The following is a 15,295-nucleotide window of genomic DNA, read 5'->3' on the forward strand; positions in this document are numbered from 1 at the left end:
TTTGAAGCTTTATTCATGATTAAAACAAGATTTTCAATTGTTTAAACTTCTTAAATAAGAATATTTTCTTCATTTCTTTGCTCTGGATAACAAAGAAATCATTAAAAGTCAATCATTTTGGTTTGTGGACAAAACGACAAAGACATTTGAGAACATCATCATTTCCAGGTTTGACAAACACCTTAATCGAGAAAATAATCGACAGATTCATCGATTATGAAAATAATCGTTAGCTGCAGCTCTAAATCAGTGTTTGTCAAACCTGGATGTTCTCAAATGTCTTGTTTTGTGCACAAACCAAAATGATTCCGTTTTTAATGATTTCTTTGTAATATGGAGCAAAGAAACCAGAAAATATTCACATTTAAGAGGCAGAAAAATCAGAAATCTTGTTTCAATCATGGAAAAAAAGCTTCAAACCAATTAATCAATTATCAAAATAGTTGGCGATTCATTTAGTTATTGATTAATAATCAATATTAATATTTATGTAAAATGACAATAACCAATTCTGAATCCAACTCTGATCCACGTCAGAACAGTTTGAAGTAAATGTAACGTGTGTTTTTTAAGACAATTGAAATAATGGTTGTCATGGGAACCGTTTTGTTATTGTTTTGTTGGCCCGACACGAATACCAGAACATGGGAGACACGGCTTGCATCATCACGACTTTACGAGAAGAAGAAGAAGAGGAAAACACCTCCGGGGAGACACCGTGCGTATGTCATTATTATCGTGAGTGAACGTCACAGGTTCTACATTCCGCCAAAGACTGAATTTCATTGTTCTTCATTCCATGTATATCTCGAATGCTTTCAAAAAGCACCTATAGAATGTACGAATGAATAAAACTTCCATATCATGTGTGTGGGGTGTTAGTGGGGCTTGCAGCGCCGCACGTCGCCAGCATCCAACTACAGTATCGTCTACCTACACATGTTCCAGCACAAGAGTGAATGGAAACAACATCATAAAAAGGAAATGAATGAAGTGAAATAATCTCCGGGTGGGAAAAAAGTAACAAACGAACTGGGTCTCAATGATGTGATGAGTCGTGTTTGTCATTATTATTATTATTAAAGTGTGAATTTTCATGATACATATGAAGAACATATGAAGGTCTGGATCAGGTTGGAGCAGAGGGGGGGAGGAGAGGAGGAGAGGAGAGAGGAGGGGAATGGACGGACGCAGGGATGACTTGAGTTCACAGCTATTTAAATAAAGACGCGCCTGTCATCTCCCGCCATTCAGCCTCACAGGAGCAACAAGAACTCAGGTAAGAATATTAGACTTACCAGTCTACCAGTCTGGTAATATTAGACTTACCAGTCTAATATAACTAATATTACTTCCAGAGAATTTACCTTTAACCACATAGAAGTGATTTACTTTATGCTGTTTTTGTTTCTTTCTTTTCTAGAATGCACATCACTGTGGCCCTTCTTTGTGTCGCTCTTGTGGCGGCTCCTGGTTGCACAGGTTTCCCCACAAAGGGAGACTCCATCAGTAATACCATATACAACATAATAAATATTGCTAAGACAACACTGGTTCACATCAAGAAGCTAAGGACTAGAGTATGCACATTTATTTACGTCTACATTTTTCTTTTTAATTATCTGCGTTGCTGCTTTTATTATTGTTTATGAGTCCTTTCTTTTTTTTCTTATGCATATACAGTGCCTCACAAATTTAAGAGACCACCCGTCATAAAAACGGGAAACGAATATTTTTAGAAACTATTATTTGTTATAAATTGAGCCGGCTCACTGGGCTTCTTCTCCAAGAGGTCAGAAATTAATCATTAGGCAAAACACTCAACCACTAAAACTGATTGTTAGTAAGTAAATAAGTAGAATTTGACATTTTAAATCAAGAAATGATCACTTACGATTTACTATTTTACATTTGCAAATTCATGGGAACAATAACGATGATACTTTAGTGTAAAAAATATCGTTTTGGTTAAAGAGCTTCTATACACTGGTGTAACCATTAAAGAAACATAAAAAATTACTTTGATAATTGCCAATGTCCAGTGAAATTTTTAAGCACAAAAATATGATTTAAAAACAAAGCTAAATTAAGAGCTATGGACATTTGATAGTGTAAATATGTCCATGTTGTTATTCTGTCCTCAGTTGCTGGTCGCGCCACAGATTGAGGTCACCAGTCCTTCGATCGAGGGACTGACGAGCATCACGTATGAACTGGGACGTCTGGACAGCGAGCTGCAGAGCCCCTTCACAGAGCTCCTCAGCCAGATCCACGCGGACGTCTCCAGCCTGGAGGGCAGGGTCCGGTCACTTGCCCAGACAACGCGGTGTCCCGTCAGCGACCGACCCGCCGGAGAGACGGTGAGGGAAAACTTGTTCCCAGACAGTCACCTCCACCTGACTCTGACTAAGGTGCAGCGTTATCTCGAGAAGATGCTGCTCAACAAGGACAAACTCAAGGTCTGCTGAGAAAATTCATTCTCAGCATTTGCAATAAAGATTTTAATCAATTAATTTTATGTATGTATGTATGTATGTATATATATACATATATATATCTATATACATATATATATCTATATACATACATATATATATATATATACATACATATATATATACATACATACATACATATATATATATACATATATATATACACATATACATATATATACATATACATATATATGCTATTGTTTTACACACATATACAGGGGCTTCTTTGCACAAAAATAGCTGAGTATTGTCAATATACAGTTCATCTTTGCACATAGTTTGACTCAGTTTACTAATAATCCGGCACTGATGCTTCTTCTCCCTGTAAATCTGATTTATGTCACTATTTATATCATTTGATAATTATTACTATTTAAATAGTTTCAACATGAAACACTGAGTGGATGTTTGTAAAAAGGTTGTACCGTATGTCGATGTGTGGGGAACTTATATTATAAATGCAATTCATTTAAATCATCGATGGTGTTTGATTTTGAAATATTGACATTGTATTTTGATTTGAATGGGAAACGTCAAGCTTTATTATCGTATCGTATACATTTTGTGATATTAAACTTTGCAATAAAGATTTTAATCAATATTTGTTGTCCGTAATTGTTTGGAAAAACTCATATTTAATGGCTATCAAATCATTTTTACATTATTTTAGATTTTAATAATATTCTTGTGTTTTATGATTGTAAATGCAAAATGAATCTTTAAAGTTAATCTTTAAACTGTGTTTTATTCTAAAATGCACTCATTTAAAATTAAAAAAGTAAATAAAGGCAACAAGTTATTACTAAATAAATAATCTTTAAAGTATAAAATAATCTTTTATACTTTATTACATTTGGCTATTTGCTACCAAAGGATTTGTAAACATGTTTGAATATTATTTATTGACATGAATATACTTAACTACTTTATTCTATTCATTTGTTTGGTTTTTTTAATACATTTTTAAACCAATGAACAATTAAAAACATGCGTTTCAGTGCAGGATGAAAGATATGTTTTCAGTTATAATTATTTCAGACGTTGGCACAACATAAAACAACACTAAATAAGAATTTATAAAATATTATAACAAGGGGAAATATAAATCTATGGTGTCCGGATTTTAGCGGCGAGGCCGTCTTGGTTGAACCTCTGTTGACGCAACGTTAAAGTTTGACCTCTGACCCACATATAAGCACACTCATAGTAACATCATCATGCAGAAAAGCCTGGCGGTGACACACACACAGAGCTATGATCATTTCAGACTGAGTTCACTCGACGCACAAAAGCTACGTTCTACTTTCTCCTCTTTACAGACACTGAAACACACCGAAGACAAGGACTTCAATTTCTTCAATTCTTCTGAGATAAAAGCCAGAAAGGTAAAAAATAGATTGATTTTTGTTTCATTCCATCGTTTAGCTGAGCCCGTCATTGTGTTCTACTTTCATAGCATATGCGTGGGGCACATTTTTTATGCATTTACATTCCAGTGTACATTTTTAATATAATAACTAGAAGATTTGGTCTTACCATTAGATACATATAGTGATTCACAAATTTATGAAAACAAATCATTTGGAAATCTTTCAAAACCTTGTTTAAAACTAAAAATTTATTTGAGCCGATTCACTGTGTTTCAGGTTAGGGTTAGTGAGAAATTATTCAACCACTGATCCTAATGTAAATAACTATAATCTTAATCAAGAAATAATAATATAATATGCTGGGTTTTTTTTCTGTTTTCAATAACAATTACATTTTAGCATTAAAAATATCATTTTGGTTCACAAGCTTCTACATACGGGTGTATGAACCATTAAAGAAACATGTTATTTAGAGCAGCTGTGGCTGTGAGTGGTGGTCTAATAATGTATGTTAAGCGCCGTAACGTGACTCAGATTTTGGGCCTCCTGAAGAAACTGAATTTAAAAAGAGGAAAACTAAAAAAATTATTAAACTAAAAAAAAAAAACTTGGTTGCCATGGGAACCGAAAAAAAATTGTAATTTAGTGATAGAAATGTTAAAAAACACAGTTCACTGCTGTTATGCATGAGATACCTAAGTCTCTTTTGTACATAGGCAAGCAAACATGTCTCTACTGTACGTACATACATACATACATACATACATACATACATACATACATACATACATACATACATATATATATACATACGTAAATAAGTTAACATGCAATCCATTGTGCATTTAATTCTCTTCATAAAAAGAGGGAGCAGGCTTCACTGTGCCAAAGAAGATGAATCACCGCTCTATATTCCACAGTGGTGGATATCAGCGTGTTAGTGTTTACTGTATGCAGTCAACGGATATATCACTGAGAACAAAGGGATATATATATATATATATATATATATATACACTGTACTGTACACTACATACAGCATAATAATAAAGTTTCATTTGAAATAAACCTGCTCTTATTTGCCAATGACTCATTTCACTCTGTATTGACATGTATGACCAAAACAGGCAGAAGTACAGTATACGAACAGTATGCTGCATAATTCTATTCAGGTTATTTTCACTCGGAAAAAAAGACAATACAAAAGGGAAGACGGACTCATAACTCATAATTTGTATCATTGCCATTTACACATCTACTTGTACATTATATACAAATTGAACACATTTGACTTAAGAAATACAATATAAATAAATACATAATCTAATTGCTCTCCTACAAAGTATAATTTATATGAAGTCTGAATAAAAAGCAGAAAGTAACTTATTGACTCGTCCAGGACTCAGATGTGACACTTTGAAACACACAATGACTGTGATTTATTTATTAATTACACTTCAGGTTGAAGGAAAAAAACAAGAAAATCGATTGATTGATTTATAAACTAAATTAAATATAACATTAGTCAATTTAAAATCCACAAAACTTTTATTATACATTTTCAAGGGTTGATGAAGGTGGCGTTGTAAATAAACAATGGGAGACATTTACCTAAATCTCAACTTGAACAAAATGCAAGCACTTCAATGAGCCATGTCTAAGGATTTTCCAAAACTTTTAAAGGGCATTGAAATTTCTTTTTCAATCTCACAATGGCATAAAAACTACTTTTAATTTTTTTTTTTGACATTTTTTTATAGTATGGTGCAAGTTTGATTCATTCTTATATAGTTTGTTGAGACTAATCAGAGAACAAATTTGACCCCAAACATTGGTTTTGGAACGTTGGCTTGTCAAATATGACCGTCCCTCACTTCAAACAACCCCTGAACACCTCGCGGGAAATGTCCCTTTCTTTTACTTTTACTAAAATGTTAAAATTGGTGTTGAATTCGTCTTTATTTGTCGCATTTATAATTCAGTTCTGCCTCAAACAGTGACCACGCAGCAGCCTCAGTAGCTAGTTCTGCTCTCAGTTCATGTGTTTGTCAGTCTTTTAAATTCTGTTTATTCTGCTTAAAACACGTTAAAGTTGTTGTAAATGACAACAAGTCGGTGTAATTTCAGTTATTTGTGGATGGAAACGTTTTCTCGAGTTCATTTACTCACCTGTTAAAAGTCTGCTGTTGTCAAATCCACTCTACAGTTAGCCGCTAGCTAGGTAGCTAGCCTAGCTTCATCGTGACTGGCATCTGTCAGGGTACTGTGCTGCATTCACTTACACTCGGACATCTGGAATATTGCATTTAAAGAACTTTCAACAATTATGAGGAGAAATAATAATAATTTAATACAGTTAAATAATAATAGTAATAATTAAATCTATGTCAATATGATCTTTATGTGTCAAGCAAATGGAAGTTGGGAAGCTGAAAACCACAATTACCCAGTTTAATTCAACTTTCACTCTGGAGCAAAGATCAATCTTTATTTGTCTTTTTAGCTAAATTGTCCAGGCATATCTGGTATATACAACAGATATCCATAATAAAGTTCTGAAATCCATCATTTCATTCTTCCAAGGAAAAAATTATGTCACTTTTATACTGTATTTCATGCAGATTATCTGCAGCTAAATTATGACAATTCATATTTCCAGTTTGAGACATTTCCAATTTATTTTAGAAAAATTTCAATTCAATTTCAACATATCCTCAATTCCTAGTCATCGTTTGGTTGCAGATATCCACAAGTCACATTGTGGTGTGCTTGTACTGTATATAATATGATTTTGTTGTATTTCAATAGAAAAATAGTGCACACATTGCAAATATCATATCATAGTCGTGCAAAGTTTCACTCGCATGCATCATCCAGGCTACTTTTCCGTCGTCCTCTGCATTAGCAGCCAAAAGACCCGAAAACATTACATTCATTGGAACTTTTTGTGCATCAGCAGCCATTTTCAACGCAGTGGCCAAATTGACTCTATAACAGTCAATGGCAGCCAATAAGTTAAATAACAACCTCAGGCATTATATTATATTTTGGCATATCATTTTCTGTTGTTGTCCCAACAAAACTGTGATGTCACCATGCTGAAATAAATAAATAATAAATACATTTTAAAAACAGGGGTTGTTACGAATACTATCAGTTGCAAGTAGATGTGCTTCTTAGCGCAAGCCCCATATTTATACTACTGTGCAAATCAAATGCAACAATACCAACAGAAATGCATTAAATAGTTCATATCTCTTAAAACGTAAAGCTGCCACAGATAAATGCTTCTTCATTTTTAAAATCATGAAACATGTCACAGATTGGACTCCCTTTACAGTTCACGCTTTCTTAATGGAGGAGAGCTGCAGTGAATTCAAGAATTTTTCCAGTGTAGAGAGATATTCCTGCGGGTGGCACCGCAGGTGAGCCGCGTGTGTCGACTCCCTCCACTTCCTGCTCTCAACGGCCACGCCTCGCTTCCTCCAGAGATCAATCAGCTCATCTACAGCGTCTGGGTCGCACAGGGCGTCGTCTTCACTGAAGAAGAAAAGAGCCGGAGCCGTGATCGGGTTGTTGTGGAAGACCTGAACGATCCTGTCGTACACGTCTGCCGTTTGGGTTTTGAAGAGCCTGAAGTAGAGCAGGGCCAAGTTTTTGACGAAGTTCTCGAAACGTGGCACCAGAGTCTTACCGAGACCTGAATGAAAACAAGACGGGAAAAAAATGAGGAGGGTGACATTTTACTGACATTTTTACAGTCTATGCATAGAGCTGAGCATGATATATACATGATATATATCGATACTAACCAGTATTGGACTGATATCAATACTGACCGATAGCATATCGATTCTGATACTGACCGGTATCGGACCGATATCGACATGACCGATATCGGTCCGATACCAGTGAGTATCGATATCAGTCCGATACTCACCGGTATCGGACTGATATCGATACTGACCGGTATCTGACTGCTATCGATACTGACCGGTATCGTATCATATCGGCTCATCCTTAGTGTGTATGTGCTCTGCCTATATAAGAATATCAATTAATGGCAATGTTTTTCCAAAATGTGATGATACCATGAATAGGCTTGGGTATCGAACTATGAATTCACACAGAGCCATGGTAGTAGTTTAAATTACCTAAAGTAGTATTTTCCACAACCATGGTATGATAACCTTTAATAGTAAAATAATAATAATAAAAAACCTCTTTCTTGAGTTTGAGTGTCATAACTGGATGAATGTATAAACCGTTTGCAGCCCTTCTGCTGATGCTGCCACGAAGAATCCCTGGAGCAGTAATTCAGCTGCCTGATGAATTATTTAAAGTCCCGACACACATATTCACCACAAACGTAATGTGAGCCGCAGTGGGTCTGCGTTGGATCACTCTCACTCACCTATCGCCATGTGCTCAAGGCTGCCAGCCACCAGGCTGTCGTAGATGTGCCCCGTCACTCTCTGGACCAGGCCAGAGTATTTTTCCGGTCCCTGACTGACGTGGGTGAGTATCTGGGTGAAAGTGTAGCCACCGATGGACGAAGCGAGGATCAGAACCGGCCTCCCCGAGAACTCAGGCTCCTCCAGAATCTTCAACACCTCCAGACCATAGTTGAGCCCCCATTGAGGCCACAGGAAGTGCATGACACTGCTGTAGACCAGGAGGATATCAAAGCCACGGTCCAGGTAAAAGTCTCTGTACTTGGCCACTGCCCCCGTCCTCGCACCGAGCCACGGGAAGAAGAGAAGAAGTGGACGTGAAGTGGAGGCAGAATCGGACCGGTCATGGTGATGGCCGTTTGTGTGTTGAGGTGAATCAGAAAGCAACGGTGAGATGGAAGGATCTGCAGAGGGGTAGCTCCTGAGTGGCAGAGGGGAGGGTGACAGTGATGAGGTGGGACAAAGAGGGGTGGACGTCTGAGAGTCTTTCTCTGGACATAACATCTGGTGCCCTGACAATGGAGTGTAATAATAAGTTATGTTGCTTCTGATCGTCCTGGATAGAAACCTCCCTCCACTGTCTGTTTCAGTCCCTGTGGCCTTAGCCCTGAGAAGACAACAACAGATGTCAAACAATTAACAAAAAAAAATTATATGGTACAAGCAAAAACAATATTTGTAGTGATTTAAGTGACTTTTGAATGTGATGTATGAACTGTTGATTTTCTTTCACCAGGAGCTGGGTCAACTCTACAGAAGTCGCCATTTTCATGTTGCCAACGATGGACAAACTATACATCGTTTGATTTTTGGTGCTAACTGAAGGCTACATAGGTTCCTCAACACACTTGGAAGGAAACAGTGCGGTGGTGGATATTTAGCGGCAACATGCGATTCAGCGATTAAATGTAGCCAAATTGTACACACTGTACCTTTAAACAAAGCATGTCTTCTTATTACAATAAACAGCTAAATGCTAAGAAAGCATAGGAAACGCTGGATAATCTGTGTGTCATTCGTTTTTCAAAATGGGGAGCTTTCTTACAGAAAGTTTGACGACACTACATTGTATATTATGGTGAATCTTTTTTCGAGTGTTGCACTTTGTAGACGGTCCCCGTGCTCCGATCTCCTTGACGACAGCGCATACAGATCGATGCTGTTTCTCCAGCTCTTTATTTTGATTAAAACGACGCTGTAGCTCGTCGTTCTACGTTGCTATGATTCAAAGTGTTCATTTTCTTAATTTAGCAACTTCTGGATTACATAATTTACGTTAGATGGAAAACGACGAAACTGGACCAAGCGGGAAAACGAACGTTATCTGTTTTTTTCCGTTTCCTTTTGAAAAACGAATACTATAATTATGCACAGATTCTGGATGTTTACTGTGTGTGCTGCATTTTTGTGTGGATTTTTTTGGTATGACTTCAGGCAATTTACTTAGCTGAGGTAGCTAGTCTAGGCTAGGCTAATGCTGAAACCGCACTGATTACATCAATCAACAGGCTCACTCTCACGAAGATTTGTATACTTCTGAGCACAGGCTGTAATGTTGACGATTTAGCCTATTCTCACTGACTTACACACTTTACAACGAAATCAGATGATGCAGGTTTTGTATGTGGATGTTCGTGAACGCGCGTGCTCGCGCACCCCCTTCTTCCCCCCCCACAGGAGGAAGCATCTGAACCACAGGCGGCATTTATTTGCATCTTTTCATTGTCTGTGCGAGTTCCGCATTAACAAGGTCGAACAAAATAACGTGTCCTTAATTTACCCCCAGAGTGTGAGGTTTCCCATGGTCCTCCTCTTCGTCACAGTGGGTCAGTCGTGTCGCGGTGCGGGGCTTCTTTCCGTGGCGGAGGAGACGAAGCCTGGATGCGCATAAAAGCAGAAAATACAAATAGTGAGGAGGAGGAGGAGGAGGAGGAAAAAGAGGACCGTCACACTCGCCTCAGTTCCGCCGGCCGGTTTCTCTTCCGTGAACGCGCACACTGTGACGTCGTCTGCGGCTGATGTGGCGCGCGCTCCTGTAAAAAAAAACCCCCAAACCTCGTCATGTTTTGTTAGGGTTTACGTCATCGTTTATGTTTTACGGCAGCTGTGATGCGTTATGTTTGAATGACTGCTTTCTTTTTTCCTTTTTTCTTAAAAAAAAAAATACATTTTTTTTTATTATTATTATGTTTTAGTGTAATCTTACTATTTATATTTATTTTCATATTTTTAAGATAAAACGCTTTTTAATTCTAATGTTTTACTTTATTTTACACTCTTTTCAACATTTTAAATGTGTGTGTGTACATCACCTTGAATCTGCCTCTGTGTATAATATAAACCATGAGTTTATTATTAAAACAATAATAATAATAATAATAATAATAATGAGTTATATAATAAAATGTTTAGTATAAAATGTTTTCAATATCAGAATTACCTTTTAGAAAATAAACTATTCAACTCAAAACTGTGACGACGACTCATGACAAAAAAATGACTCTTCTGCAGCCCATGACTGCAAGACACGAAGACGCCACTAGATGGAGCCATATCCTAACACAGCTGCTTTGTCTGCAGCACTCACTCAGAAAGAGAAGTGATGACCAGAAAAGGCCCTTAAGAGGCAACAAATACAAGTATACACACACACACACACAAACACTTGCCCCTGGATCTATTTTTTGCACCTTCCTCCACCAACCCACACACACACACACACACACACACATTACCTTATACTTTCCAGAACTGTTTGACCTTCAGAGTGCAGTTTAAGCTCCGAGTATACTATTACAATAGTCTGTGGTCGTTGCTTGTGTATGTTACTGTAACTGTGACATAATCACAGTCAATTTCTCATTTATTAGAGTTTGTGTTGATGGAAATAAACACAGGAGAAAAACAGGGAAAACTTGTTGAATATACGTACACTTATGAGCCACTTTATTAGGTACACCAGGTGAAGTTCAACCGACCATCAGAATGTGGAAGAAAGGAGATTTAATGTTCAAAATCTGGCATTTTTTTTATATACACCATAAAATCTACAGTTTACAGAGAATATATATAGAGGAGCGTGACCTTTGACCTATAAAGGCAAGCAACAGTTGTGCAAATAATGGAGGTGGAAAGTAATGAATTACATTTACTCGCGTTACTGTCATTGAGTAGTTTTTTGTGTGTGTACTTGTATCTTTTAAAGTAATTTAAGTATGTATTTTTTGGAAGTACTGTACTTCACTATATAAACAATCTTTGTGACCTTTGACCCATTCTGACTGATACATTTTGTGTTTACATGTTTTACGTTGTCAGCACTTCAACTTGTAAAGGTTTTGCCTTTAATTAAAAACAACAAATGTAAGTCACTTGTACTCTGACTTGTACTCTGAGTATATTTTAAACATTTTACTTTAACTTTTTTTTTAACTTTAACTTTAAATAGTGGCACTTTTACGCAAACGTCGACCTCGACACCCGTGGGCTAAAGCGGCAGAGGAACTCAAGGGCGCCCAGTGTTCCTAATAAAGTGGCAGCTGAGTGCAAATGGTGTCCCTTTAGGCAGTTGTTCATATGAAAACCGTGTTTATTTTTGTGAAAGCCTCAGCATGGTCACTTCAACACTAAAGCCCCCCCCCTTCTCAAATCTTATGTCATCCTCCTCAACATCGCCCCTCATCCCTTCATCAAATCTCTCCCTCCCAGGCAAAGAAAGACTCCATTCCTCTCCTCTGACCTTGCTGCAAAGCTGCAAGACCCTCTCATCCATTTTCCCCTCCTCAGCACCCCAGACACCCCCTGACTGCCCCCCATCCCCCGGCGTTTTCCTTTCCCTATTGTTCCTCCGTTGGCCCCTATTGTCCCAGCAAAGAGAGAAAGTTGTGCCCGTCTCGGCTCTTCCCCGCCCACATCAGGGTGTGGAAATTCCGCTGCAGTTTCCTGCTTCTTCTCCCACTCCTCTCTGTGTTATGGCATCATGGCTTTTCACGCATGGCACGACATGACACACGAGTCATGAGGATTCAAACCTCTATATAACGCAGATAAAACGATATGACGAACACTCAATTTCTTACTTATTGTCTCTCTTCGTCCTCCATCTTCATACGCACGCGCAGCTCGTGACACCAGCTATCATTATTATTCATTTCTTATTGGGTGCGGAAACTGCTGTATTAAACACACACATCATACGTCATTGATTACAACTTGGCAGGGACACAGAATCTCAGCGGTCGCAAACATCTGCACTCGTAACCTCACGCTTTAATCCCGGACTATAATTGAGTTCAGTTAGACGGTGGGTTGTGGCGTGGCGAGCGCACGCCGTGCTTTAAGTATTTTAAACTGCAGGAAACCACGGTGACATGGAATACTGTGAAGACGTTACACTCTGCTGCAGTATATACGACACACACTGTGCAGCCTGTATGTGTCGTCACTTCATATAAGTGCACAGTTACCTGATTATAAATTATTGTTTTTTTTCAGGACCCCAGAATGAGTATTGGCTCTTTTCCACTATGGTCCTGGCTCGCCTTGACTCGGCACTGCACGGTTTCGTTTGCATCTCCACTGCAGAAAAAGTACCTACTCAATGTGGGCGGAGTCATCACTGCACGGTACCTGGTACCAGGTACTATGATCGTGGAGTAGAGCCACTATTATTCTCATGGGATCCCACGACAATGGTGCTTTTCCACTGTACAGTAAATATTGAGATTTGACACATTTCCTTTGCTAATTGTTATGAGATTAACACAAATTAATGTTTTCAAGGGATTTTTATGTCTTTTTAACTGAGTTCGGCATTGTTCAATTTGATTCTTGTGCCGGACGTTGCGTGACAATCTGTTGACGTCACATTTTAGCATCGGAACCTTCGCCAGAGCAGGAACTTAAAAAAAGCAGATACCGGGTACTATCGCTTATGGAAAAGCAAAAAAAAGAGTCGAGCTGAGTCATGCTACAACTGTAAAGTGGAAAATAGGGTGGTGCAATGTTTTGATTTTACACGCTGTAGCTTTAAGTCTGTCACAAATAAACACGTACCTTCAAGAGCGCAGATAAAACGCAAACGTTCTTTCCTGTCAGCGTCTTCACCCCGCCGTGAGCTCGCCACCCTGTGTATGTTAAACGACAACAACACCCGTTTCACCTCCCTGACCTGAGTCAAGGTGGGAATGAGTGAGTCACTCAGGCCATGTGACACACACACACACACACACACAAAAACAGCACACTCTGAAGGAGACAAAAACACACGCGGGAAGGTTGTGCCGCAAACCAAGCGTTACCGAGTGTAAATTGGATTTCTTCCCCCGTCAGATTTCTTTCAAAGGTCATATTTGCACCGCGACTGCTGCCGTTATCTGCGGTGAACCCGCAGGTGCATTGTTTTGCGCGCCGTGCTCTCACCTGAATACGGACCAGACTGAGTTCTGTCAAATGTCTGAATGATATTGTACCATTTCGGTTTCCTCCGCGTGTCCTGTGTGCCGTGCAAGAAGGTTGCCGGGCAACGCGGGATCTCAACACAGCTACATCGAGCCGATTGGCCCAATCAACGTGGTGTGAACTCATTCGTTTCGATTTCAAAGTGACGCACAACAACTCGGCGTGTACATTTCAAGAAAACAGTCATTGAAAATCAATGAAAGCTGTGAAACGATGAGGTTTTGACCTCGCCGACTCTATAAAAGGCTCTGGGCAGAGCCATTAAACTATTGATAGAGTCCATTGTTTTGGGGGTTTTTTTTCCACACAAAGAAACTTTCTCTGACCTTAACAATCTCGCATTGTCTGGAACTTTCCATGTGCTGGAGCCAGCTGAGTGTACAACACACACACACACACACACACACACACACACTGAGATGCCAATCTGCTCCACAGTGTCCTCCAGTGAGATCTACGCTCACCAGTGATAGTGGAGGAGAATATCTGATCTGTTTGGAGCCGATCCCAGTCCATCGCAGGGTCAACATACAGAGGGAAAAACAAACACTCACACTCATGAGAGTCCAGTTAATCTAATCCAGGGGTGTCAAACATACGGCCCAGGGGCCAGAACCGGCCCGCCATAGGGTCCAATCCGGCCCGCAGGATGAATTTGTTAAAATCTAAACAATCTAAACATGATGTCAAATGCAATATTTTTCACTTCCAGATACCTGTGACTAAATGTTAGTGCCTTCATAGATCATCACATTTAGGCACGATATTGTTGAAATTGCACTTATATTTCTCAAGAAATGCTATGTTTTGTAAAAATATCCTTCATTAAATGTAAGACAAAGGAGAAAAAAACAAAGGATTTGTTGTTGTTCATATGCTATTATTTTACTATTTTTGCTGGTCCGGCCCACTTGAGATCATATTGTGCTGTATGTGGCCCCTGAACAAAAATGAGTTTGACACCCCTGATCTAATCCCTAATCCTGCATGTCCATAGACGGTGGGAGGAAGCTTCAACCCACAACGTAATGAAATTCTGTATCTCGGTGGAGGCTTTAAATGCGCTCTCGCTAACACATGAATGTTGTTGTCCTCAGGCTTAGAGATGAGCTAACCCTAAATTCATAACTTCATAAGACAGGACATGCTTAACGCTTAATACTTTTTTCCTGGGATTGGAATGGGGAGAACATTCTCTACCTTCTCATTCCAATTCCAAGTCTGAGGGAAGAAGAGAAAGCTCCCCTCAAAAAAAAAAAAGATAGATTCTTGGAATATTACAGTTCTCAAAGACGGACTGTGCTTGTTCCTTCTCCAGACCTTATTAGCATGTGGCCGTGTCCACTTGTTTTAAAGGTCAGAGCGCTGGCTTGTATTCCAGGTGTGGAGGAACTCACTGTGTCCAATTACTCGACTTTCAGCCTCTTAGTGTTGGACATTTCCCCGCTTCACCTGCTCTGTTTCGCTCAACGCTGTCTCCTGTTGTCGTCTGCGTCAAAGCCTGAGGAACTGA

At 38.8% G+C, this 15,295-nt stretch overlaps 2 protein-coding genes across 2 annotated transcripts; one reads left to right on the forward strand and one right to left on the reverse strand.

The window, feature by feature from the left end:
- The first annotated feature begins 1,424 nt into the window (after positions 1 to 1,424).
- Positions 1,425 to 2,468, forward strand: lepb (leptin b). The gene is made up of 2 exons (XM_044020257.1): positions 1,425 to 1,580; positions 2,145 to 2,468. Exons 1-2 carry the CDS (start codon positions 1,425 to 1,427, stop codon positions 2,466 to 2,468), a joined length of 480 nt encoding a protein of 159 aa, XP_043876192.1.
- A 3,867-nt stretch (positions 2,469 to 6,335) lies between these two features.
- Positions 6,336 to 10,327, reverse strand: LOC122765820. Its single transcript, XM_044020256.1, has 3 exons — positions 10,103 to 10,327; positions 8,283 to 8,929; positions 6,336 to 7,568 (listed from the first exon to the last, which is right to left on the reverse strand). Exons 1-3 carry the CDS (start codon positions 10,123 to 10,125, stop codon positions 7,210 to 7,212), a joined length of 1,029 nt encoding a protein of 342 aa, XP_043876191.1. The 5' UTR covers positions 10,126 to 10,327; the 3' UTR covers positions 6,336 to 7,209.
- Positions 10,328 to 15,295: the final 4,968 nt, after the last annotated feature.

The sequence above is a fragment of the Solea senegalensis genome, linkage group LG3 (genome assembly GCF_019176455.1).
Source record: "Solea senegalensis isolate Sse05_10M linkage group LG3, IFAPA_SoseM_1, whole genome shotgun sequence".
Lineage (NCBI taxonomy): Eukaryota > Metazoa > Chordata > Actinopteri > Pleuronectiformes > Soleidae > Solea > Solea senegalensis.